This window comes from Pelophylax lessonae, assembly GCF_965119305.1.
Source record: "Pelophylax lessonae genome assembly, contig: HAP1_SCAFFOLD_870, whole genome shotgun sequence".
In the NCBI taxonomy this organism is placed as follows: domain Eukaryota; kingdom Metazoa; phylum Chordata; class Amphibia; order Anura; family Ranidae; genus Pelophylax; species Pelophylax lessonae.
In genome coordinates this window covers 11250-39006 of record NW_028119486.1, presented here as the reverse complement: position 1 = coordinate 39006, position 27757 = coordinate 11250, and the positions used below count along the sequence as shown (strand labels likewise).

Below are 27757 nucleotides of genomic sequence, written 5' to 3'. Positions count from 1 at the left end.
GAGTGCACAAAAACACTTCACACCTCTTTGCATTCCCCACTCCACCCGATCTCTCCAATTCTTTCAAATATTTTCCAGCTATAATCCCCAGGCATGGTTGGGTATAAACTGTCCAGCAGGAGGACAGCAATTAGAAGAGGCCCGGATAGGGAGAGATGCGGAAGGGGTTATTTAGCAATGAAAACTGGAGTGTAGCATCTGAGACAAAACTGACCAATGCTAGGACAATATGTAGTCCTCCTGATTAGTGTTTACATTCGGGGACACAAGGAAGGTGTTTTGCTGCTCTTAAACTTACACATTGGCAGCTGAGATAAATAGAAACTTTTGAACATTAGTGGCCCTGAGAATGAGGGTGGGTCAGGGGGTGGAGCTTGTGAAGGGGAGTGTAGTGCCATGCCAAATGGTGGGTGTAGCCAAATGGTGGGCGTGGTTAAATAGGGGGAAAACAACCTTTTAACTCCTTACATCACCATCCGAATATTGTACATCCAATACCATTCATATAATTATTCGCTTACAGAAAAGCCAGCATAGATCACATGATCACATCAATGAGGATGGATGAGGACCAGAGTCGCATGACTGAGAGGATACTAAACCTCACAATGGAGATCATCTACCTGCTGACCGGAGAGGTGAGAAGGATTCTGGGAGGTCCTTTGATATCTTATCCCTATTAATAAAACACAGACCTGACCGGAAAGGTGAGGAGGATTCTAACATAGTATTCCCATTGGTTTTCCAATACAGAGATTTCCTCTTCCGAAGTCAGGTGATCATATGACCATCACAGTGCCTCCATCTGACTCCCTAAAACCTGAGAGACACAACATGCAGAAGATTCTAGAAGTCACCAAGAAGATGATGGAGCTGCTGACAGGAGAGGTGAGCGGTGCTGGGAATTCTGGGACATTATCCAGTAACAGACAAGGGATGTGTCTGGATGGTGACTGTATCATTGTGTGTGTCAGGTTCCTATAAGGTGTCAGGATGTCACTGTCTATTTCTCCATGGAGGAGTGGGAGTATTTAGAAGGATACAAGGATCTCTATAAGGATGTCATGATGGAGAATCAGCCGCCCCTCACATCACCGGGTAAGAGGAGACTTTATTGTAAAGGAGAGAGAAGTACGGAGGCTCCACTTACATCCTCCATTATCTGATAAACACTTAGGAAAATTGTATTCAGTCAGTTTGTGTGTTTCCTACAGATGGATCCAGTAATGGGAACCCAGCAGAGAGATGTCCCATTCCTATGTATTCCCGGGATTCCACACAGGAAGGTCACACCATCCCTCGCCATGATCAGGTAGGGGGATTAGAGGTTCTGGACCATAAAGTGTTTGAACATGGCAGTGCTCTCTCCAGCAACTTGGTAGCAGTCTCAGTCAGTGTCAGTGATGATCCCAGGTACCAGGGTGTGTCCTGTATGGTGCCTCTGTCCATCTTAAATGCTCTGGTTAATCTCCTGCCAGTGACCGGATACACACATGCGCACACAGACACACACACCCCTCAGAACATTAATAAATCTGGGATCTTTAGTTGCTCTGGTCAGTCCACAAAGCAAGATTAGTCTGTATGGAACTATCTCTCCCACAATCAGCAGTTCCTTTCAGCATTCTCAACAATTTCCAAAACCTCTTCCTCTGTGTGGTGGGTGGACTTAACAGGCTGCACAAACCTCTGTAATACTAGAGTCCAATTACACCTGTGCCCGTCCCTCTGTAAATAGAAGCAGGGACAGCAGCAGAAATAATGAAACTGCACCTGCCCCTCTCTGCTAGAATTGCTGCCTGAGGCTATACACTCCCACCACCAAAGGTCTTTGGTCCCCGAAGAAACAGCAGGGCCCAGTAAAAGGTAAAAATGTAGCCGCTCTTCTTTGCTAGCATTGCTGACCAGGGCTACAATTAGTCATTTAGTTATTAACAGGTTAAAAAATGCTATGAATAAGTGACTTCTGCATACTAAACTAAAAATTCATACTCCTATAGAGAGATTGCTGCATTGTGCTACCAGTGTCTGTATTCTCGGTGTATGGTCTGTTATTATTCTGTTAATTGGTATGAAACTGGACGCAGATTAGAGTCAGTGTGTATAAGCTACTGTATCTGGAAGACAGGAATCTGGAAGTGTGTGTATGGTTCCCTAGCAAACCAGTTGGCTTAAAAACTAAAGGTGCAGACAAACTACCCTACCTGTCTGTGTGTGGGGGCAGTGGGAAAATGCATATGTCAAGATTCTAGGTTATAGTATAGCTTGTAAGGCATACCCTTACACCAGTTTGTATGCAAGATTTATATCTTCATGTATGTGGCCTGGCTTTGGGTCAAGTTTCCCTTCAGTTGTTGCCAGTGGTATTGCAGGCTGTGATAATGCTTTCACAGCACTTTTTTTTTTTTTTTTTTTTTTTTTTTTTTTTACCTGTTTAGAGTAAGCGCTCTCCTCATTTCTCTTCCACTGACCTCAGTTAGTGAGTCTCTATGGGTGTGCTCCTTCACAATGGTATTTTCTGCTATTCTGTTGGTTTAGGTTGAAGATCTGATGAACATGAAAGTTGAGGATCAAGTAGAAGAGACGTCTGTGAGGGATGATCAGCAATATACGGAGGAGGTTGGAATGACGAGGACATTCAAAGAGGAGGACACTCCTACAGAGATCACCACAGGTAAGCCATAATATATTCTTCTGTTATTTCTGCTGTGTTACTGCACACTGATTGGTCCAGAGTAGGGTGGGAGATAAGTGATGTCATAGGTTGATTATAGTTACCTCCTTGTACTGATACCCATCCTGCACATTAGATCTACTTTTCTCCCAGATAAACACCCTTCTCTGTACTGCAGACACAATTTATTTATTCAGACACGATTTATGTATAGCGATGAGCTGTATCTGGGTCCATTTCAGGGTGGGTTGGACGAACTTTATCGAAGTTCAGATCCTGAATCCAAAAGGCAATGGGGGTTGAATCTTAGAAATCAGTAATGATCATTTTCTATGCTAATAGGCAAGTGATTGTCAAGTTGAAGGGGGGCTGGGCTCTGCCATGGGTAACATGTACCAACAAAAAAAAATGTAACGTTTAATTTGGCCTGGAGCATTGATTGCAATAATGACTGTAGCGCCACCCCCATGAGGGCCGCTAAGAAATGACTGACCCCAAAGTTTGCCCTGACCCTGCAAGCCTCCCGACACCACTGACACCCTGGGTTCGGACATGTTTCAAAGTTAGTAATGCAATCACACAGACACCAAGCTGCGATAAAGTAACCAAGTGTATTTACTGTAAAGTTTTTTAAGTATGCAGTGCATCTGAAAAGTATTCACAGCGCTTCACTTTTTCCACATTTGGTTATGGTATAGCCTTATTCCAAAATTGATTAAATTCATTAATTTCCTCAAAATTCTACAACCAGTACCCCATAATGACCATGTGAAAAGTTTGTTTGAAGTCTTTGCAAATTAATTGAAAATAAAAAACGAAAAAAATCACATGTACATAAGCCTTTGCCATGACACTCAAAATTGAGCTCAGATGCATCTTGTTTCCACTGATCATCTTAGAGATGTTTCTAAAACTTGATTGGAGTCCACCTGTAGAAAAATCAGTTGATTGGACATAGTTTGGAAAGGCACACACCTGTCTATATAAGGTCCCACAGTCAGAGCACAAATCACGCCATGAAGTCCAAGAAATTGTCTGTAGTTAGGATTAGTGATGGACGAACATCGGCCGGGGCAGTTCGCGAACGTCAGCCGCAGATTTTCTCAAATGTCCGCGAACCGCAAGTTCGCGGCGAGCCCCATTGACTTTAATGGGAGGCGAACTTTAAAAACCTTTTATTTTTTTACAGCAAAAAATATATATATTTTTTTTCATAAATCAGCCAGAACTGACAGCAGCCGGTAAATACATGTCAAATACATATAGAGTCCATTCACACATCTGTAAAATGGGTCCGCATCCATTCCACAATTTGGCGGAGCGTTTACAGACCCATTGATTTTCAATTCCAATCTGAAAAATTAGGCATCAACAGGATAAAGAAGTAAGTGTCGGCCAGTACAGGCGCCAAAAATTAGCCCACATGCGTTTACCTGACAGCTAAGAACGTTGTATTCTGTGGCTGAAGGTACATTAGGCATTCACAGGATAAAGAAGTAAGTGTCGCCCATTCCAGGCCCCGAAAATTAGCCCACATGGGTTTACCTGACGGCTAAGAACGTTATATTCTGTGGCTGGAGGTACATTAGACATTCGCAGGATACAGAAGTAAGTGTCGGCCACTATAGGCCCCAAAAATTAGCTCACATGGGTTTACCTGACAGCTACGAACGTTGTGTTCTGTGGCTGAAGGTACATTAGGCATTCACAGGATACGGAAGTAAGTGTCGGCCAGTATAGGCCCCAAAAATTAGCCCACATGGGTTTACCTGACAGCTAAGAGCGTTGTATTCTGTGGCTGCCTGGAGGTACATTAGGCATTGACAGGAAAAATAATTGTCGGGCATGAAAGGCCCCAAAAATTAGGCATTCAATGGACATGAAATGCCTTTTATGCCACTGTATTTACCGAAGACAAGGACCATGAATTGTGGGTGGATGGCGGTCTGGCGGATATTTGTGGCCTGTCATGAGGAATTTAAATGAAACATTGTCTACTGGTCACGTGTTGAATTACTCAGAGATCCATGCCTCATTCATTTTTATAAATGTGAGGTAGTCTACACTGTCATGAGCTAGGCGAGTGTGCTTATCGGTCACGATCCCCCCCTGCTGCGCTGAACGTCCTTTCGGACAGGACACTGGACGGGGGGAAGCCAACAGTTCCATTGCAAATTGTGCAAGCTCTGGCCAGAGGTCAAGCCTGCCCACCCAGTAGTCCAGGGGTTCATCACTCCTCAGGGCCGTTAACCCGATGCAGAGGCGTGACTAGAACCTTCAGGGCCCCGATGCAAGAAACCATGAAGGGCCCCCCAGACCCCTGGACGGGGCCCTTCCCTTCAAGCCCAGGGCTCTTCCCACTAATCCTGGGGCTCTTTACTCTCATTGCACGGCCTTTTATTATGGTCCCGCATCAGGATCCTTTCACAAGTTCTGCAGTGGGCCCCCTTCCTGCAATCTTGGGGCCTCCCCACACTGGTGAAATGCCAGGGCCCGGTCGCAAGTGTGACCTTTGAGATCCTAGAAGTTCACCCACTGGTTTGCTACCGGGCCCCCTGGAGCATGGGGCCCGGTAGCGATTGCAACCCCTGTAGTTACGCCCCTGACCCGATGTAGTCGGGACACCTGTCGGTCTAGGCGTTCCCTGATGCTGGATCCGAAGTACAGCTGTCGATGGGTCGGCTGAAAGAAGGATCTCATATCTGAAGTGACCAACACATCTTCAAACCGCCCTCTTCTTGCAGGCGCTGTTGGATTGCTACCCGCAACTGTCTCTTTGTGGCTGGAAATTCCTCTGCCAGCGCATGCAAAAGCAGAATGCAGCATTTCTCGCAGCAAGGCCTGGAAGTGCTGCATTCTGACTGCCCTCTGTGATGGTGGTAACATTTCCGCCATTTTTTGTTTGTACCGGGGGTCTAAGTACGTTGTCACCAAGTACTGGTCCTTGCCCTTTATGCTTTTTAATACGGGGGTCACCCTTAAAACACTGGAGCATGAAGGCCCCCATTTGCACTAAACTGGAAGCGGTGTAGTGGCCTGGCTCCAGCTCATTATCCAGGTTAATGTCGTCCTTGTTCTCCTCCCCCCACCCCATCCACGGATAACACCAGGGATCCCAAATAGGTTTAAAGCATGCTCTTCTTGCTCCTCATCCGCCCCGGCACCATCCTCTTCCGACTCCTCTTCAGACTCCTGTTGTTGACTTGTCTCAGATGGAGTAGCACCCCCTGGGAATTCATCCAACATTGCGACTTCCTCATCTTCCTGCTTCTCGATGGCTTGATCAATGACACGACGCAATGCACGCTCCAGAAAGAAGGCGTAAGGTACGATGTCACTGATGGCGCTCTGGCCGTGACTGACCAGTTTGGTGATCTCATCAAATGGCCGCAGAAGCCTGCATGATTTGCGCATGAGCCGCCACTGGCGAAGTGAAAAAAACCCAAGCTCCCCCAAGGTAGTCGTTAGGGCACTCCAGCAGAAACGTGCAGTTATCAAGCATATGCAACGTTGAGTTCCATTGCGTCGGGCAGTCACAAATAAGATGCCTGTCGAGCAGGTTGTGTCGCCGCTGCATGCCAGCAAGGCAAGCCATGGCTGTGTAAGATCTTCTGAAATGGCCCGAGATTTTCCTGGCCTGCAGCAAGACGTCCTGGATCCCAGGGTATTTGGCAACAAATCGCTTCACGACCAAGTTCAGGACGTGTGCCATTCATGGCTCGTGTGTTATTTTGCCCTATTTCAATGCGCTCAGCAGATTGGCACCGTTCTCGCACACCACTTTACCAACTGTCAAAGTGAGCGGTGTCAGCCACTGATCTGCCTGTGAACGCAAAGCTGAAAGGAGAGCAGGACCAGTGTGGCTCTTGGCTTCCAGGCACAACAGACGCAGCACAGCATGGCAACGTCTCATCTGGCATGTGGAATAGGTCCTGGGGATCTGGGGCGGCGCAGCGGAAGAGACATAGTTACATAGTTAGATAGTAGGTGAGGTTGAATAAAGACAATAGTCCATCCAGTTCAACCTGTGTAGGTGTGTGTGGCTGTAATCATCTCTCATACCCCTGAATGTTCTGATCCTTGAGATGCACGTCCAATAGTCTTTTGAAAGCCACCATACTACCCGCAGAAACCACCTCTTGTGGTAGAGAATTCCACAATCTTGTAGCCCTAACAGTAAAGAACCCCCCACGTTGCCTGAGGTTAAAATGCTTCTCCTCTAATCGCCCCCGAGTCCGCATGCAATCCCTTCGACTAAACAGCTTTTTTTCTAAGCTGAGATCCCCATTGAGATATTTAAAAATTGCTATCATGTCCCCCCTCAGGCGTCTCTTCTCCAGGGAGAATAAATCAAGCGATTGCAGACGCTCTTCATAATCAAGGTCCTCCAATCCCCTAATTAGTTTAGTTGCCCTTCTCTGGACTCTCTCCAGCTCCAACACATCCCTCCTGAGGACTGGCGACCAGAACTGGACAGAATACTCCAGATGCGGTCGGACCAGAGATTTATAAAGTGGAAGGATTATAGTCTTATCTCTGGAAAACATCCCTTTCTTTATGCATGCTAATATTCTGCTAGCTTTGGCAGCTGCCGCCTGACATTGCATGCTGTTGCCTAATCTATCATCAACCAAGACTCCCAGATCCTTCTCCATTTTTGATTCCTCCAAGGGTTCCCCTCCTAACGTGTAATGTGCTTTTATGCTTCTAGTCCCCAAGTGCAAAACCTTACCCTTCTCTACGTTAAACCTCATTTGCCAAGTCGTTGCCCACTCCGTTATTTTGTCCAGGTCATTCTGTAGGATATCTGCTTCATGCTGTGTGGTTATTGCCCTGCCCAATTTTGTGTCATCTGCAAAAACTGCTATTGTACTACTGACCCCGTCCTCAATGCTGTTTATGAATAATTTGAACAAGGTTGGTCCCAGGACTGAGCCCTGGGTCACCCCGCTTACTACCTCAGACCAGTCTGAGTATGCGCTGTTTATTACCACCCTTTGGACACGCCCTTTTAGCCAGTTCCGTATCCAAAAGCACACCCTGCTGTCGATACCTGCAGACCTTATTTTATAAATTAAGCGCTTGTGGGGAACTGTATCAAACGCCTTAGCGAAATCTAGGTACACCACATCCACTGGTCTGCCCCTATCTAGCTCACAGCTCACCTCCTCGTAGAATGCTAATAGATTGGTTTGACAAGAATGCCCATTTGTAAACCCGTGCTGGTTACTGCTGATGATGTTGTTGTCTTTAGCAAACTCTACGATATAGTCCCTTATCATCCCCTCCAGAAGTTTACATACTATCGATGTCAAACTGACAGGCCTATAATTTCCCGGGACATGCCTCTGACCCTTTTTGAATATCGGAATCACGTTAGCTTTCCTCCAATCTCCTGGTACTTACGTACTGACCTAATACTGTCCGCAAAGATCAGGAACAGTGGTCTGGATATAACCTTACTGAGTTCCTTGAGTACTCTCGGATGCACGCCATCCGGACCTGGTGATTTGTTTGTGTTAAGTTTATCCAGCCTTTCCCTGATTTCACCCTCTGTTAGCCATAGTGGCAAGTCCTGTGTATTACTACTAACTTCCTGTGTATTACTACTAACTTCCTGTGTAAATACTGACGAGAAAAAAGCATTCAGCACGGTTGCTTTTTCAGTGTCCTCTGTAACCATCCTCCCATCATTGTTAATTATGTGTGCAATATGCTCTGCCCTAGTTTTTTTGCTATTGATATACTTAAAGAATTTCTTTGTTTTTTTTTTTACTATCCTCCGCTATTTGTCTCTCAAAGTCTATTTTAGCCATCTTGATTTCGTGTTTACACTTCTTATTTGCCTCCTTGTATTGGTCGAAAGCCAATACTGTGCCTTCTAAATTATATATTTCCTGAAGGCCAATTTTTTTCCCCTAATAAGGTTTTTTTATGCTATGGTTTAGCCAGCCAGGTTTGGCTTTGTCTCTTCTAAATTTATTTCCCATAGGAATGCACTGCAAGATGCCTTTGCTTAATATGTTCCTAAAGCATTCCCATTTTTCCTCTGTGGTCAGGGATCCTAGGGTTCGGTCCCAGTTTACCTTTTCCATCAATGAGAACAATTTTGGAAAGTTTGCCCTTCTGAAGTTAAGGGTTCTTATGTTCCCCACTTGCCTTTTTCTATTGTTATTTACACTAAATGTGATCATCCTGTGATCGCTAGAGCCCAGGTTGTCCTGGACTCCTACCTCCAAGATTATGTCTGGGTCATTGGTGATCAATAGATCCAGGACTGCATTTTCTCTAGTCGGAGAGTCCACCAACTGTGACATGAAGTTGTCCTGTAAGGTTTCCGTGAATAGACGGGCCTTCTGTGAGTGTGTAGTCCCCTCTCCCCAGTCAACGGTAGCAGCGGAAAAGGAGGATTCAGCAGAGGAGGAGAGGGAGGATGGAGGAGGAGGAGAAGAAGAGGCAGGCCTGCATGCAACCTGCATGCACAGTGCACAATACAAATCCACTATAATATGCTTAATAATATTAGAAAGTATATTGTACGTGGATTACGCCCCTATATAGTGCACTGCACACCTATACCAAATACCAGTCCCTTAAAAGGACTTTTGTGGATCTTGACAGCTATTTGTGTCACTGGCAATCTGTCCCTGGTGCACTCAGCAAACCTCTCCCTACACTGACAAAAAGCAGAATGTGAAATGGCCGCCATCTCAGGTCTATTTATAAGGTAGGGGGTATGTCCATGTGCTGAAATGTTTCAATTGGCTGTCCGTTCCACCTGACGGCTGTGTCATGGGTCAAAGTTCTCCCCAATGTAAACTAATATGGCTGCCACAAACAACGCCATGTGTTCGCAAAATCTGTGGGCTCCTAACGAGCAAAGTTCGCCGTGAACCGACCGCCGGGCGAACCGCAAGGCCATCCCTAGTCAGGATTGTATAGAGGCACAGATCTGGGGAACAGTACAGCATTGAAGGTCAAAATGAGCACAGTGGCCACCATCATCTGTAAGTGGAAGAAGTTTGGAACCACCAGGACTCTTCCTAGGCCAAACTGAGCGATTGGTGGGAATAGAGCCTTAGTGAGGGAGGCTACCAAGAACCAGATGGTCACTCTCACAGAGCTCCAGCGTTTCTCTGTGGTGAGAGGAGAACCTTCCAGAAGAACATCCATCTCTACAGAACTTCACCAATCAGGCCTGTATGGTAGAGTGGCCAGATGGAATCCACTCCTCAGTAAAAGGCACATGACGGCCCACCTAGAGTTTGCTAAAAGGCACCTGAAGGACTCTCAGACCATGAGAAACAATATTCTCTGGTCTGATGAAACAAAGATTGAACTCTTTGGCCTGAATGGCAAGTGTCATGTCTGGAGGAAACCAGGCACCGCTCATCACCTGGCCAATAACATCCCTACAGTGAAGCATGATGGTGGCAGCATCATGCTGTGGGGCTGTTTTTCAGCGGTAGGGAACTGGGAGGATAGTCAAGATCCAGGGAAAGATGATTGCAGCAATGTACAGAGACATCTGGATGAAAACTTTGATCTAGAGCGCTCTGGACCTCAGAGTGGGGCGAAGGTTCATCTTCCAACAGGACAACGACCCTAGGCACACAGCCAAGATAACAAAGGAGCGGCTACGGGACAACCCTGTGAATGTCCTTGAGTGGCCCAGCCAGAGCCCAGACTTGAACCCGATTGAACATCTCTGGAGAGATCAATAAGTGTATTGACAATCCCCATCCAACCTGATGAAGGTTGAGAGCTCCTGCAAAGAAGAATGGGAGAAACTGCCCAAAAATAGATGTGCCAAGCTTATGGCATCATACTCAAAAAGACTTGAGGCTGTAATTGGTGCCAATGGTGCTTCAACAAGGTATTGAGCAAAGGGTGTGATACTTCTGTACATGGGATTTATTTTGTTTTTAATTAAATTTGCAAAGATTTCAAACAAACTTCCTTCACATTGTCATTATGGGGTATTGTTTGTAGAATTTTTGAAGAAAATGAATTTAATCCATTTTGGAAAAAGGCTGTAAAATAACAAAATGTGGGAAAAGTGAAGTGCTGTGAATACTTTCTGGATGCACTGTATAGGGCAGTAATAGCTTAGGCAGATATTATTTTCCAGTATAACACTATTACAATTAACACAAAACTGCAATGCATATAAAATTTACATTAAGTTGAAAGAGCGAGGCTATGACCACAGTGTGAAAGGAAGGAGAGTGACCTTTTATATCAAACTGCTCCCCTCAACCCCTGGTGCCACAAGTCTAATAAACTCTGTGACACAAATTTAAAACCAACCAGAAAGGTACCAGTAGAACATTTAGTAAGAGCTCCTCTTAAATGGCTCTAGGCATTGTGCACCGAGTCCTTTGAAGGGGGAGGGGGGGGAGGGTTGAGAAGTCCTTGTGGTGTAGAGCTTCTGTCTTCAGCTAGCGTAACAAGGGCCCAGAAAGAGATTCCTGCATAATTGCTCCAGTGCTGTGTAGCAAGTGCACAGTGTCTCCTTGTTAGAACTAGGGATGAGCTTCGAGTTCTAGTCGAGGCTACGTTAGATTCGAACATCGGTCGTTCGATCGTTCGTCGAAAGACGAACAAATGTGCTTCTTCGCAGGAAATTCGAGTTTCCCATAATGCACTGCACGCGCACCGCATTATGTGATTGGCCAAAGCATGCACCCTGACCTCATGCTTTGGCCAATCAAATGATCTCTGCCATGATTGGACTAAAGGCAGGCTGCCTTTAGCCAATCATGGCTTAGGGGCCAAGTACACGCCCCACACTACATAAAGGCTGCTCGTGCAGCCGCAGTGTGTAGTGTCATTGTGCGGGCGGTCAGACGGGAACAGGCACGTGATTCAAGCAGGGAGAGAGTCATTTTTTTTAGTCAGACAGTGCAGAGAGACATTTCTAGCAGTGTAGGGAGGGTGAGGTTCCTGTGTGAGGTAGGGATAGATTGATTTCTTTACATCATATCAGACAGTATAGCGCCAGTGAGTGAGTAGCAGTGTAGGGAGGACCAAGGTTCCTTTGTGAGGTAGGGAGAGCTTTCTTTCTTAACATCAGAAACCAGTACCAGTATTGTTCATCGGTCAGTTTCTGCAACATTATAAAATATTTATAGAACTGTAGGAATAGAGATCACTGCAGATATCAGCCATCAGCCACAGTAACCTTTGCTCAGTTGTGTATTTTTCTATAGGGGGTCACATACCTGTAGGAATAGAGATCACTACATATATCAGCCACAGTAAACTTTGCTCAGTTGTGGATCTTTCTATAGGGGTCACAGATCATCCATCTATAGGATTATGGATTACATCAGATATCAGTGAGAGTATTGATAATTGGTCACTTGCGTACATCTGTAACCACCACAGCTCATCTATAGGGCTATCAATTACATCATATCAGGTCATTGAGTATCTATTGGTCAGTTGCGTATACCCTATATTGATCTGTATCAACATCATGTCCGAAAGGCCGACAAGGAGAGGCCGACTCTCACAGGCCACGAAAAGAGGGCAAGCAGCCTCTGCGTCCATTGTGAAAAGTGGTGGTCACATTCGACATAGTGCATCCTCTGCAGGCGGGGCATGCCCGTCCTTTATTTCCGGTGCTGCCCGTGCTATTCATCCACAACATGTGGAACAGTTGGTGGAGTGGGTCAATAAGCCACCCTCATCCTTCTCTTCCTCTGACACCCACGCTCCCAGTAGTTTGCCTTCCACCGCAGTTGCCAAAGCGGCCCATTCCACAGACTCCTTCTCCACAGCTACTCCATGAGTTGCCCCACCATCATGCATGGAGGAGTCACCTGAACTATTCGATCATAGCGTCAGTGATATGCTTCTGGAGGAAGCACAGCAATTTGAAAGCTTTGATGTTTCCCAGGTTGATGAAGGGAATAACATGAGCCTACAGAGAGGGGGTGACGATGGACAAGAGACCAGCAGTCATGTTGCCACAGCTGAAGCATATTGCCAAGTTTGCTCCAGTGACGAGGAGGGAGGGGATGATGAGGTCACTGACCGTACTTGGGTGCCTGACAGGATAGAGGACGATGAGGAGAATGCACAACTGGAACGAGGCAGGATGTGCTCCATGGGCCAGCCATGCAGTAGCCAACCTATTGCGTCACAGCACATAGCTCCACAGGTGCAGGGTGCTGCAAAATCCCAGCGGACTCCAAAAAGTTCATTAGTGTGGGCTTTTTTCAGCACCTGTGCAGTAGACTGCAGCGTTGCTGTTTGCAGCATCTGTCTAAAGCAGATCAAGCGTGGACAGAACACCAGCCGCTTGACAAGGCATATGACTACCTATATGACCAAATTAACACAGCGCTTGCATAAAAACATGTTAACTGAACTGTGAATAAAAAGTTGACAAAGTGCACAACGTGTCCCCAAAAAAATATATATGCATATAATAAATGTCCAAAAAATATAATCAATCAGAACATATTCCAAAACAGTGTCCAAATAAGTGGTCAAACCATAAGGTGCAAGGTGCTCCAGTGCAGACATAAAACATTTGTGCTCCAGGTGACTGTGACCCCTCCAGGAACCCTACTCACCAGAACGAATGGATCCTGACTAGGGTCAAGAAAGCCTGTGTATAAGTGAATGATTTTATGCACCAAAACTTCTCCTTAGAAATGGAAAACTAATGTGGATATTCTTGATAAAGGTGGTCCTGAATGGCTCCAAAGGGTAAATACCAAAACAAGAGACCAGGGATAGTGAAGCCCGTTTAAAAAATTTGAATTATATCAGCCAAAAAACATACTCCCAAACGTAATGTAATAGAATGCGAGACAGATCTGCAGAAGCTTCCGGGAACGCCGATATCGGCGTGCGTTCCATGGGCAGCCAAGAAGTGAACCGGAAGTGACGAATCCAAGGTGCCGTACCGGAAATATGTCAACGCGTTTTGCCCTCCCACTTGGGCGTCATCATAGACATCATTTCCTGTACACGGATGCAAATTTATACTGTGTGCTGGGAGCGTACCTCGTATCCGGTGCTCATCCTGCAACAAGTGTATTACGGCATCATATACAGAGAAAAGTCACTTCTTACCAATGATTAAATTCATAAATGTCATGCTATTAAAATTATTTTATTATTTGGGCAATTGATTATTGGTCTTAGTGAATGGAGATAATGGATATCTGACCATTTAAATCAATGCATATTCCGGTATCACTTCATGTTTACATCAAGTAAAACAAACTTTATTCGTTTTTACATACAATTTGCCATATCTATAAAAACTATATATTGTAAGAACAGTTAAAACACCTGACTAAAATAAAAAAATATAAATATATATAAATAAAAATATGTGTGACAAGATCGTGATGGGTGAATATAATAAAATGTGGAGGAATAAATTTTAACCTAGAAATGGTGATGGAATAATACGTTAATATTAATTAATTAGTATCTAATATACGCAAATTCAAATTAATTTAATAGTTTGAACCTAACAGATGTGAGCAAAAATTATAAATATATTAATAATAAATATTAGTGAATGTGAATATTATTAAATATGAAGGAATACATTTTGTACCTAGAAATGGTGATGAAATAATATATTGATATTAAATAATTAATATCTTATATTCGCAAATACAAATTAGTTTGATATATTTAAATATAAAATAAGATATGTGATGTGTAGAAATAGTGTGGACTAAATTAATAACCATGAATAGGTGACCTGTAAAAACAATTTAATATTTTATTAAATTTGAAAACTAAAATTTATTGGCTAAATATAATATATCATAAAATTGTTATATATATATTAATCAATTAAGGAATAAAAATAAAAATTCACCAATTGGAAAGGAAACTATTTAAATCTAAATCTATATTTAACCTCATAGGTTTGAGGGTACGTAAACGGTGGATCCCCTGGGTTTCATTTTGGGGAAATGGACTTTTTTAAGTCAGCCCCCTTTCAGTGTGCCTCCACTCTATCGATCCCACAAAACTACCTGCCATGCAGTCCGTTGGCAACAGCACCTGAAATGGGACCCAGATCAAAACAAGCATACATCACCTTGCTCCTCATCTGCGATCTCTAACCCCACTATACCTCATGCCTTCTCAAATACCAGCATTGAGAGGGATGATGGTATAGCAATGAGTGGCACAGAGAGTTGCTAGCAGTACACCACCGCTTGATTTGAGAAGCAAGCAAATTTCACTACCCCAGTGTTTGAACCTTAAAATACTGTCCCAGCCATCCACATGCTCAGCGTCTTAATGGTAGCTTGGCCAAATTGCTAGCATTACAGTTGCTGCCTCTTCAGCTGGTAGACTCAGCTCCCTTTCACGAAATTGTGGAATGTGCTGCACCACAGTGGCAGGTCCCAAAAAGGCATTACTTTTCACGTAAGGCCATTCCGGCTCTCTATCGTCATGTGGAAGGTAGTGTTTTGGCCTCATTGGACACAGCGGTCAGCAGGAAGGTGCACATTACTGCTGACTCTTGGTCCAGCAGGCATGGACAGGGATGTTACATTTCTTTCACGGCGCACTGGGCAACTCTGCTGGCAGCTGGGAAGGATGCAGGAAAGGGTTCGATCTTGCAGTTGTTTTGCCACCGCGCCTCCAAAAAGCTGTTGCTGGTTCTGCCACATCTGGCTACTCCACCACCACCACCTCCTCCTCCTCCTCCTCCTCTTCCTCCATGTTCTCTTCTGCGCATTTCTCCTCTGCAGCAGCAGTGCTCCCTAAGCGTGCAAGGGACTACGCAAGCAGTCAATCTAAAAGATGCCATGCTGTGCTTCAGTTGGTCTGTCTAGGGGATAGGAATCACACCGGTGCAGAGATTCTGTCAGCTCTGCAAGGACAGGCTCAGAGATGGTTGACGCCACAACAGCTTGAGCCAGGAATGGTTGTATGCGATAATGGCACCAACCTTCTCTCCGCCCTCTGACAGGGACACTTGACACATGTTCCATGCTTGGCACATGTTCTGAATCTGGTGGTGCAGCGTTTCTTGAGCAGATACCCGGGCTTCCAAGATCTCCTGAGGCAGGCCAGGAAAGTCTGTGGCCATTTCCGCCATTCGTTCAATGCCAGTGCTCGCTTATCTGACATTCAACGGGAATTCAACCTGCCCGCCAACTGCCTCATTTGTGACATGCCCACCAGGTGGAACTCAAGTTGGCAATGCTGCAGCGGCTGCACACGCAGCAGAGGGCCATCAATCAGTACCTGTGTGAGTATGGCACAAGGACAGGGTCAGGGGAGCTTGGCTTTTTTTCGCCACGCCAGTGGCTTTTGATTAAGGATGCATGCATCGTCCTGTCACCATTTGAGGAGGCCACTCGGATGGTGAGCCGGGATGATGCATGCATCAGTGACACTATCCCGCTAGTCTACCTGCTGGAGCACACACTGCGTAGAATCATGGACAGGGCACTTGAGGCAGAACAGCGGCAGGAAGAGGAGGACTTCCTTTCCTCACAAGGCCCCCTTTATGCAGATGTCATTCCTGCAGGGCCACAAAACACACAGGAGGAAGAGGAGGAGGAGGATGAGGATTTTGGCAACATGGATGTAGAGGAAGAGGATAGGATACAGCAGTCTTCAAGGGATGGTTTTGATTCCCCAGAGACCCCAAGAATTGTACATGGTTGGGGAGAGGTTGCTCCTACTGACAATGTCATCCTTAGTGACCCAGAGGACTCAGAAGCTCATGCCTCATCCAACTTACGTTGCATGGGCTCCCTTATTCTGCATAGCCTGTGAAAGGGCCTGAGGATTTGTGCTATCAAAGAGAAGGATAATTTACTGGTTGGCAACCCTTCTTGATCCACATCACAAGGGTAAAGTTGCAGAGCTCATCCAGCCTTCGCAGAGGGAGCAGAGGATGAAACATCTTGAGGAGGCCTTGAAAAAAAAAATTGTGTACCGCCTTTCCAGACACTGGGAGGTCAACATTCTCCAGACGTGTTTCTGAGGCATCGTTCAGCCAAAAGAGGAGCGGTGGAGAAGGCAGCCGGCTGACCGATGCCTTTAAACAGTTCTTTTGTCCTTAGCAGCACCCAGGGCTGTTAGTTTTAAGCACCCATCGCCAGCGTCTCCATCATATGGTGCATGATTAGCTAGGCGCAAGAGCAGACTTGGAGACCTTTCCAGCTGCCTATCCACTGGCTTACTGGGTCTTGAGGATGGACCATTGGCCAGAACTTGTTCAATATGCAATGGAGCTACTGGCCTGTTCTGCTTCCAGCGTGCTTTCCGAACGGACGTTCAGTGCCGCTGGAGGTTTTGTGATGGACAAAAGAGTGCGTCTGTCCACAGACTCTGTTGATCAGCTGACTTTCATCAAAATGAACCAGTCCTGGATCAACAAGAGCTATCAGGCCCCTGATGCTGATGTAACAGATTGAATTTGCTAGGGGTCTCCCATCCCTTGAAGACTGCATATGCTGCCTATCCTATTCCTCTACCTTGATTCTGCTAGCTTCCAACAATGTTTTTGGTTTAGGTCACTACCAACCCCCAAGGCCTAATTTTTCTGCACTTGTATGACAGGTGCATACAATTTAAATGTCGTGTGTCATTTTTAACAGCAGGCCCTGTCCCTGTGCCCTGCTAACTGTAAGGGGTTATGGTGTTCAGGCACCAACAACACCAAAAGCCCAATTTTTGGTACTTGTGTAGCACATGCGATTTCAAACTTGCTTGGAATTCTTACCAGCAGGTCCCATTCCTGCACCAAGCAAGATTAACTGAGAGGCCTTGGTTACGGTGTTCAGGCACCACCATCCGCAAAGGCCCAATTTTTGGCACTTGTATAGCACATGCGATTTCAAATTTGTATGGAATTCTTACCAGTGGGTCCCGTTCCTGCACCCAGCAAGAGTAACTGTGAAGGGTTGGTTACAATGTTCAGGCACCAGCACCACCAAAGGCCCAATTTTTGGCACCTGTATGACAGGTACATGCGATTTCATATTTGTGTGGATTTTTTAGCAGCAGGGCCAGTTCCTGCACCCAGCAAGAGTAACTGCGAGGGGTTACAGTGTTCAGGCACCATCAACAAGCAAGGCCCAGTTTTTCTGCACCTGTATGACCAGCACATGTGATTTGAAACTTGTATGTATATTTGTAAATGACATTTTTTGCTTTAGAAATGTCAGTATAGCTGCAGCAGGCTACATACATCATAGAGATGCACTACTTTACAGGCACCCCCCCCCCCCCCCCAAGGCACGAGATTTGAAGGAATTCTTCATTTTTATAGTTTAACTACCTCCCACCCGGGCCATAGTGGATATACGGCCGGGCGGGAGTCTCGTCCTTCTGAATGGACATTCCGGAACGTCCTTCAGAAGGAGAGAGATCGCGCCACCGCGGGCACGCGCAGCGGCACGATCTCGATGTGCCTGTGTCCCTCGGACACAGAGCAACATCATTCTGCAGGAGGGCCCTGTGATTGGCCCTCCTGATCACATGACGGCTGTGTCCAATCACAGCCGTCATGTAATGTAAATAGAGCCGTTGTAACGGCTTCGATCTCTTCTCCTCCTGACAGATCCTGTCAGTGAGGAGAAGAGAAGAGGATCGGTGCTGCTGCGGGGGTGATCAGTGAGTATTTCTAATTACTCACTGATCACAGGGGGGGTCTGTGCTGGTAATCAGAACATTGATTACCAGTGCAGCCCTGGGGGGGGGAGGGGTGCCACTAAGCCACCAGGGATGCCCACCCATGACCACCAGGGGTGCCCACTATGGCCACCAGGGATGGCAAACAGGGCTCAGAGAGCCCCCCAGTGCCCTCCCTATCAGTGTTGCCCACCAATGCCATCTATCAGTGCCGCCCACCAGTGCCCATTATTGCCCACCAGTGCTGCCTATCAGTGCCCATCAGCGCTGCCTATCAGTGCCCACCAATGCTGCATATCAGTGCTATCTATCAGTGCCACATATCAGTGCCCATCAGTGCTGCATATCAGTGCTACCTATCAGTGCCCATCAGTGCTGCATATCAGTGCCACCCCATCAGTGTGTCCTCATCAGTGCATGTCAGTGTGGCATCATCAGTGCTCATCAGTGCAGGAAAAAACATATCTATTTACAAAATTTTATAACCTAAACAAAAAAACTTTTTTTTTTTTTTTTTTTCAAACTTTTCAGTCTTTTTTTATTTGTGCACCAAAAAAGAAAAAACCTGGCGGTGATCAAATACCACCAAAAGAAAGCTCTATTTGTGGGGAAAAAATGACACAAATTTGGTTTAGGTACAGCGTTGCATGACCGCGCAATTGTCATTCAAATTGCAACAGCGCTAAAAGCTGAAAATTGGTCTGGGAAGGAAGGGGGTTTAAGTGCCCAGTATTGAGGTAGTTAACTTAATCCTCATTAAAATCAGTAAATCACTGCTCCTTTAAAAACTATCCTTTTTAAAAACTTTTTTTTCATTGCTACATGTTCCCCAGGTCAGGACCCGGACCCCCCATACACTTTTTTGGGACAATAACTTGCATTGAAGCCTTCAAAAAGGCTGTTTGATTTTCGAGGTTTGAGTCCCGTAGACTTCAATGGGGTTTGTTTGTTCGAACAATATAAAGGTGTCTGCATGCAGTATCTCTAGGGTATATAGAGGGTGGGCTTCTGGCTGATCACCAATCCAGATGATACCAGGCTCAGGGGAATAGGAAGGGACAGGTCCTGAAGCAGGCTCCTGAAGAATATGTGCTCAGATGGAGGCTCTTGGCCGCAGGCTTTGCTGTGATTCGGTGGGATCTGGCTGAGGGTGATAAACGTCACCCGCAACTGTCGCTGAACCGACAGGAAGCTGGTGAGGATGGATGCATCCACACACACACGCCAGATGCTCTCCCACTGCCCAGGCTGCAGTGCCATCCCGTAAGCACCTGAAATGGGACCCAGATCAAAACAAGCATACATCACCTTGCTCCTCATCTGCGATCTCTAACCCCACTATACCTCATGCCTTCTCAAATACCAGCATTGAGAGGGATGATGGTATAGCAATGAGTGGCACAGAGAGTTGCTAGCAGTACACCACCGCTTGATTTGAGAAGCAAGCAAATTTCACTACCCCAGTGTTTGAACCTTAAAATACTGTCCCAGCCATCCACATGCTCAGCGTCTTAATGGTAGCTTGGCCAAATTGCTAGCATTACAGTTGCTGCCTCTTCAGCTGGTAGACTCAGCTCCCTTTCACGAAATTGTGGAATGTGCTGCACCACAGTGGCAGGTCCCAAAAAGGCATTACTTTTCACGTAAGGCCATTCCGGCTCTCTATCGTCATGTGGAAGGTAGTGTTTTGGCCTCATTGGACACAGCGGTCAGCAGGAAGGTGCACATTACTGCTGACTCTTGGTCCAGCAGGCATGGACAGGGATGTTACATTTCTTTCACGGCGCACTGGGCAACTCTGCTGGCAGCTGGGAAGGATGCAGGAAAGGGTTCGATCTTGCAGTTGTTTTGCCACCGCGCCTCCAAAAAGCTGTTGCTGGTTCTGCCACATCTGGCTACTCCACCACCACCACCTCCTCCTCCTCCTCCTCCTCTTCCTCCATGTTCTCTTCTGCGCATTTCTCCTCTGCAGCAGCAGTGCTCCCTAAGCGTGCAAGGGACTACGCAAGCAGTCAATCTAAAAGATGCCATGCTGTGCTTCAGTTGGTCTGTCTAGGGGATAGGAATCACACCGGTGCAGAGATTCTGTCAGCTCTGCAAGGACAGGCTCAGAGATGGTTGACGCCACAACAGCTTGAGCCAGGAATGGTTGTATGCGATAATGGCACCAACCTTCTCTCCGCCCTCTGACAGGGACACTTGACACATGTTCCATGCTTGGCACATGTTCTGAATCTGGTGGTGCAGCGTTTCTTGAGCAGATACCCGGGCTTCCAAGATCTCCTGAGGCAGGCCAGGAAAGTCTGTGGCCATTTCCGCCATTCGTTCAATGCCAGTGCTCGCTTATCTGACATTCAACGGGAATTCAACCTGCCCGCCAACTGCCTCATTTGTGACATGCCCACCAGGTGGAACTCAAGTTGGCAATGCTGCAGCGGCTGCACACGCAGCAGAGGGCCATCAATCAGTACCTGTGTGAGTATGGCACAAGGACAGGGTCAGGGGAGCTTGGCTTTTTTTCGCCACGCCAGTGGCTTTTGATTAAGGATGCATGCATCGTCCTGTCACCATTTGAGGAGGCCACTCGGATGGTGAGCCGGGATGATGCATGCATCAGTGACACTATCCCGCTAGTCTACCTGCTGGAGCACACACTGCGTAGAATCATGGACAGGGCACTTGAGGCAGAACAGCGGCAGGAAGAGGAGGACTTCCTTTCCTCACAAGGCCCCCTTTATGCAGATGTCATTCCTGCAGGGCCACAAAACACACAGGAGGAAGAGGAGGAGGAGGATGAGGATTTTGGCAACATGGATGTAGAGGAAGAGGATAGGATACAGCAGTCTTCAAGGGATGGTTTTGATTCCCCAGAGACCCCAAGAATTGTACATGGTTGGGGAGAGGTTGCTCCTACTGACAATGTCATCCTTAGTGACCCAGAGGACTCAGAAGCTCATGCCTCATCCAACTTACGTTGCATGGGCTCCCTTATTCTGCATAGCCTGTGAAAGGGCCTGAGGATTTGTGCTATCAAAGAGAAGGATAATTTACTGGTTGGCAACCCTTCTTGATCCACATCACAAGGGTAAAGTTGCAGAGCTCATCCAGCCTTCGCAGAGGGAGCAGAGGATGAAACATCTTGAGGAGGCCTTGAAAAAAAAAATTGTGTACCGCCTTTCCAGACACTGGGAGGTCAACATTCTCCAGACGTGTTTCTGAGGCATCGTTCAGCCAAAAGAGGAGCGGTGGAGAAGGCAGCCGGCTGACCGATGCCTTTAAACAGTTCTTTTGTCCTTAGCAGCACCCAGGGCTGTTAGTTTTAAGCACCCATCGCCAGCGTCTCCATCATATGGTGCATGATTAGCTAGGCGCAAGAGCAGACTTGGAGACCTTTCCAGCTGCCTATCCACTGGCTTACTGGGTCTTGAGGATGGACCATTGGCCAGAACTTGTTCAATATGCAATGGAGCTACTGGCCTGTTCTGCTTCCAGCGTGCTTTCCGAACGGACGTTCAGTGCCGCTGGAGGTTTTGTGATGGACAAAAGAGTGCGTCTGTCCACAGACTCTGTTGATCAGCTGACTTTCATCAAAATGAACCAGTCCTGGATCAACAAGAGCTATCAGGCCCCTGATGCTGATGTAACAGATTGAATTTGCTAGGGGTCTCCCATCCCTTGAAGACTGCATATGCTGCCTATCCTATTCCTCTACCTTGATTCTGCTAGCTTCCAACAATGTTTTTGGTTTAGGTCACTACCAACCCCCAAGGCCTAATTTTTCTGCACTTGTATGACAGGTGCATACAATTTAAATGTCGTGTGTCATTTTTAACAGCAGGCCCTGTCCCTGTGCCCTGCTAACTGTAAGGGGTTATGGTGTTCAGGCACCAACAACACCAAAAGCCCAATTTTTGGTACTTGTGTAGCACATGCGATTTCAAACTTGCTTGGAATTCTTACCAGCAGGTCCCATTCCTGCACCAAGCAAGATTAACTGAGAGGCCTTGGTTACGGTGTTCAGGCACCACCATCCGCAAAGGCCCAATTTTTGGCACTTGTATAGCACATGCGATTTCAAATTTGTATGGAATTCTTACCAGTGGGTCCCGTTCCTGCACCCAGCAAGAGTAACTGTGAAGGGTTGGTTACAATGTTCAGGCACCAGCACCACCAAAGGCCCAATTTTTGGCACCTGTATGACAGGTACATGCGATTTCATATTTGTGTGGATTTTTTAGCAGCAGGGCCAGTTCCTGCACCCAGCAAGAGTAACTGCGAGGGGTTACAGTGTTCAGGCACCATCAACAAGCAAGGCCCAGTTTTTCTGCACCTGTATGACCAGCACATGTGATTTGAAACTTGTATGTATATTTGTAAATGACATTTTTTGCTTTAGAAATGTCAGTATAGCTGCAGCAGGCTACATACATCATAGAGATGCACTACTTTACAGGCACCCCCCCCCCCCCCCCAAGGCACGAGATTTGAAGGAATTCTTCATTTTTATAGTTTAACTACCTCCCACCCGGGCCATAGTGGATATACGGCCGGGCGGGAGTCTCGTCCTTCTGAATGGACATTCCGGAACGTCCTTCAGAAGGAGAGAGATCGCGCCACCGCGGGCACGCGCAGCGGCACGATCTCGATGTGCCTGTGTCCCTCGGACACAGAGCAACATCATTCTGCAGGAGGGCCCTGTGATTGGCCCTCCTGATCACATGACGGCTGTGTCCAATCACAGCCGTCATGTAATGTAAATAGAGCCGTTGTAACGGCTTCGATCTCTTCTCCTCCTGACAGATCCTGTCAGTGAGGAGAAGAGAAGAGGATCGGTGCTGCTGCGGGGGTGATCAGTGAGTATTTCTAATTACTCACTGATCACAGGGGGGGTCTGTGCTGGTAATCAGAACATTGATTACCAGTGCAGCCCTGGGGGGGGGAGGGGTGCCACTAAGCCACCAGGGATGCCCACCCATGACCACCAGGGGTGCCCACTATGGCCACCAGGGATGGCAAACAGGGCTCAGAGAGCCCCCCAGTGCCCTCCCTATCAGTGTTGCCCACCAATGCCATCTATCAGTGCCGCCCACCAGTGCCCATTATTGCCCACCAGTGCTGCCTATCAGTGCCCATCAGCGCTGCCTATCAGTGCCCACCAATGCTGCATATCAGTGCTATCTATCAGTGCCACATATCAGTGCCCATCAGTGCTGCATATCAGTGCTACCTATCAGTGCCCATCAGTGCTGCATATCAGTGCCACCCCATCAGTGTGTCCTCATCAGTGCATGTCAGTGTGGCATCATCAGTGCTCATCAGTGCAGGAAAAAACATATCTATTTACAAAATTTTATAACCTAAACAAAAAAACTTTTTTTTTTTTTTTTTTTCAAACTTTTCAGTCTTTTTTTATTTGTGCACCAAAAAAGAAAAAACCTGGCGGTGATCAAATACCACCAAAAGAAAGCTCTATTTGTGGGGAAAAAATGACACAAATTTGGTTTAGGTACAGCGTTGCATGACCGCGCAATTGTCATTCAAATTGCAACAGCGCTAAAAGCTGAAAATTGGTCTGGGAAGGAAGGGGGTTTAAGTGCCCAGTATTGAGGTAGTTAACTTAATCCTCATTAAAATCAGTAAATCACTGCTCCTTTAAAAACTATCCTTTTTAAAAACTTTTTTTTCATTGCTACATGTTCCCCAGGTCAGGACCCGGACCCCCCATACACTTTTTTGGGACAATAACTTGCATTGAAGCCTTCAAAAAGGCTGTTTGATTTTCGAGGTTTGAGTCCCGTAGACTTCAATGGGGTTTGTTTGTTCGAACAATATAAAGGTGTCTGCATGCAGTATCTCTAGGGTATATAGAGGGTGGGCTTCTGGCTGATCACCAATCCAGATGATACCAGGCTCAGGGGAATAGGAAGGGACAGGTCCTGAAGCAGGCTCCTGAAGAATATGTGCTCAGATGGAGGCTCTTGGCCGCAGGCTTTGCTGTGATTCGGTGGGATCTGGCTGAGGGTGATAAACGTCACCCGCAACTGTCGCTGAACCGACAGGAAGCTGGTGAGGATGGATGCATCCACACACACACGCCAGATGCTCTCCCACTGCCCAGGCTGCAGTGCCATCCCGTAATCTTCCGACTATCCGGGGCTCTGCTTGCAGCTGAAGGGCGTGGTCTCAAGAGAGCGACTCCTTCCCAGCACAGGCTATATATCACCTCCCCCAGCATTCTGTTTTCTCCCTCCAGACGACTGGAACTTGTAGTCCACAACGGTCCGAGTCCAGTGTAAACTTGGCTCTTTGGACTACATGTCCCAAGATTCTTTGCTCCTCTCTTAAATCTCACTCTGCATTCGGGATGTGACAATACAGTGTCTAGGCTGAGTACTAGAGGGAACAGCCCCATTGTGGCTGGTGTTATAGTGTGTCCTCCTCCGATGACCCAGGCAATTTAGCCATCACCTGGCTACATGACATAATAACATGATTAAAGTTTTAATGGAGAAAAACGCTATAGAAATATTTCATTAATACAATGTATACAAAGAAAAAGATGCCGTTTTATTTCTGGCTAAATGATGGCTTAAGCCTACAGCTGTTCTCTGGTCCTTTTATTTATACAAGACCCTTTTGGCCCTAGATGAGCATCGGGTAAAGATGTTAATAGGGATCACATGGGGAAAAAAAAGGGTGCCTCCTAAAAATACATACAAGACCCTAAGGCTCGGTTCACACTGAGGCGACTTGTCAGGTGACTTGGTAGTCGCACTCCATTCAGTGCAATTTAACCATTCTAATTGACTTAAAAAAAGGTTCCTGCACTACTTGGGGGCAACTTCAGAGCGCTGTGCATTGACTTCTATTGAAGAAGTAGTTTGCAAGCTGCGCTAAAGTCGCGCTCTGCGGAGCAGCTTCAAAGTTGGACGACTTTGAAGCCACCTCAGTGTGAACCGAACCTTATCTGAACATGCAGCCTGGCAGGAAAGCAGGGAGAAGCGTGTGCCCCTCCCTTTCCCCCTTCTGAACAATACCTGGCCACATGCACTCAAAATGGGTGGGGGGATTACTTTGTGTGAGTGCCCGTACCTGGCACAAAACCTCATCCTCATGTTGATGAAGACAAGATTCTCTTTCCTACAAACCTGGCCCGCTAGTTTTGGGGGTCTGTGGGAAAAGGCTGATCAGAACCTGGAAGCCCCCTTTTAAAACATGGGGGCCCTCAGTTTCTGCCCCTCATTGTGTTCCAAATGTAGCTTTATGTATTGACATACTTCCCTAGACCCAGTCGGCCAGAACAGTATGGTCACCTTCTGACTTCGCAGCATAAATCTTCAATCGGACACAGAAGTTGAATCCAACACAACTTAAGCTAGCTGTGGTACAGATGGTGATTTTCCAGGCTTATAAAGGGCAAGAAAACAATCCGTTTTTAAGCCCTGTCTGTGAGCAGAAATGACACTAGGGTGGTCTAGGGAGGGTCTAGCTAGGACTGAACTAACTAGCACAACTGTCTTGTTGGGATGAAAAGTAAGGAGTAACATAGGAAACTGAAACACTTCTATTTGCAACCGAAAATTCTTTTTCAAACACCCTCCAGTGCTGCTTGTCACCAGAAGCCTAGGCCTTTGGGCACTTGTTCTATGCTAAAGAGTCTGAAAGTCTGAACTTTGATTCTCTTCGTTATCAGCAGTCATTTGACCTTGTGCCTAGGTTTGTGGTTGCGGAAAGAGCATGCACCTTCCCCGTCCCCAGTGGTTCCTGCTCTTCTGACAAGGCTGTGTAAATGTAGAAGATATCTGCGAGGAGGACCAAAGGTCCTTTTACTATAGAGGGGAAGTCACAGTTGGATGAGACATCCACAGAGTATATCTACCTGTTTCAGATGGAATCTTGATTTTGAGGAACTCACCCTCTTGTATCTGTTGATCGTGTTTTTATATTTTTCCAGGACAGGACATCAAGAAACCCTCAAAGGATCGTCTCACTTTATCTCCGGGTTGTAAAATGGAAGATGAGGATATCACAAGAGTATGTGCAGAAGAAAAGACAATGAGCTCAGCTGTGAATGGTGGACTTCATAGTGTGGATAGACCATCGATTCCCTCTGACTCTGAGCAACCTCATGCTGTAAGAGATGGTGTCAGAAATAAGGGGAAGGAGAAAATTCCTGGTCCAGAATGTTGGGAAAGTTGTAACTATGAATCAAGTCTTACTGTACATCAGTGTTCTCACACTGGTGGGAATCTACATTCCTGTTCTGAATGCAGGAAAAGTTGTTTTAAAAATTTAGATCTCTTCATACATTCCAAATTTCATACAGGCAAGAAGTCGTATTCCTGTCCCAAGTGCAGAAAATGTTTTTCACAATTGTCCCATCTTTACATACATCAGAGGTCCCACATGAGGACAAAGCCATATTCTTGTACTGAGTGTGAGAAATGTTTTTCAAGGAACTCAACCCTTGTCATGCATCAAAGATCTCACACAGGTGAGAAGCCGCATTCCTGTCCTGAGTGTGGGAAGTGTTTTTCAAGGAACTCAACCCTTGTCATACATCAAAGATCTCACACAGGTGAGAAGCTGCATTCCTGTCCTGAGTGTGGGAAGTGTTTTTTACATGTAGCCCAGCTTAACAGACATCAGTGGTTTCACACAGGGGAGAAGCCATATTGCTGTACTGAGTGTGGGAAGTGTTTTTCAGATAAGACTAATCTTTACACACATCAGAGGATTCACACAGGAGAGAAGCCATATTTTTGTCTTGAGTGTGGGAAATGTTTCTCAGAAAAATCAGGCCTTGTTAGACATCAAAGATCTCACACGGGTGAGAAGCCGTATTCTTGTGCTGTGTGTGGGAAATGTTTTAGGCGGCTAACACATCTTAAAAGACATCAGTTGTCTCACACAGGGGAGAAGCCATATTGTTGTCCTGAGTGTGGGAAGTGTTTCTTTGAAAAATCAGGCCTTGTTAAACATCAAAGATCTCACACAGGTGAGAAGCCATATTCCTGTCCTGAGTGTGGGAAATGTTTCTCGATTAAATGGGAACTTGTTAAACATCAAAGAATTCACACAGGTGAGAAGCCGTATTCCTGTGCAGAGTGTGGGAAATGTTTCTCGATTAAATCTGAACTTGTTAGACATCAAAGAATTCACACAGGTGAGAATTCCTGTGCAGAGTGTAGAAAATGTTTTTCAAGGAAATCAGACCTTGTTGTACATCAAAGATCTCACACAGGGGAGAAGCCATATTCTTGTCCTGAGTGTGGGAAATGTGTTTCAACTAAATCAAACCTTGTTGTACATCAAAGATCTCACACAGGGGAGAAGCCATATTCCTGTCCTGAGTGTGGGAAATGTTTCTCACAAAAATCAAGCGTTGTTGTACATCAAAGATCTCACACACGTGAGAAGCTGGATTCCCGCCCTTAG

The 27757-nt window shown here is 46.3% G+C and overlaps 1 protein-coding gene across 1 annotated transcript; it reads left to right on the top strand.

The window, feature by feature from the left end:
- Positions 1–538: 538 nt before the first annotated feature.
- Positions 539–27757, top strand: LOC309544081 (uncharacterized protein; the record flags this gene model as incomplete). The annotated part of the gene is made up of 6 exons (XM_082276466.1): positions 539–638; positions 754–888; positions 975–1098; positions 1215–1312; positions 2539–2674; positions 26274–27757. Exons 1-6 carry the CDS (start codon positions 543–545, stop codon positions 27755–27757), a joined length of 2073 nt encoding a protein of 690 aa, XP_082132592.1. The 5' UTR covers positions 539–542.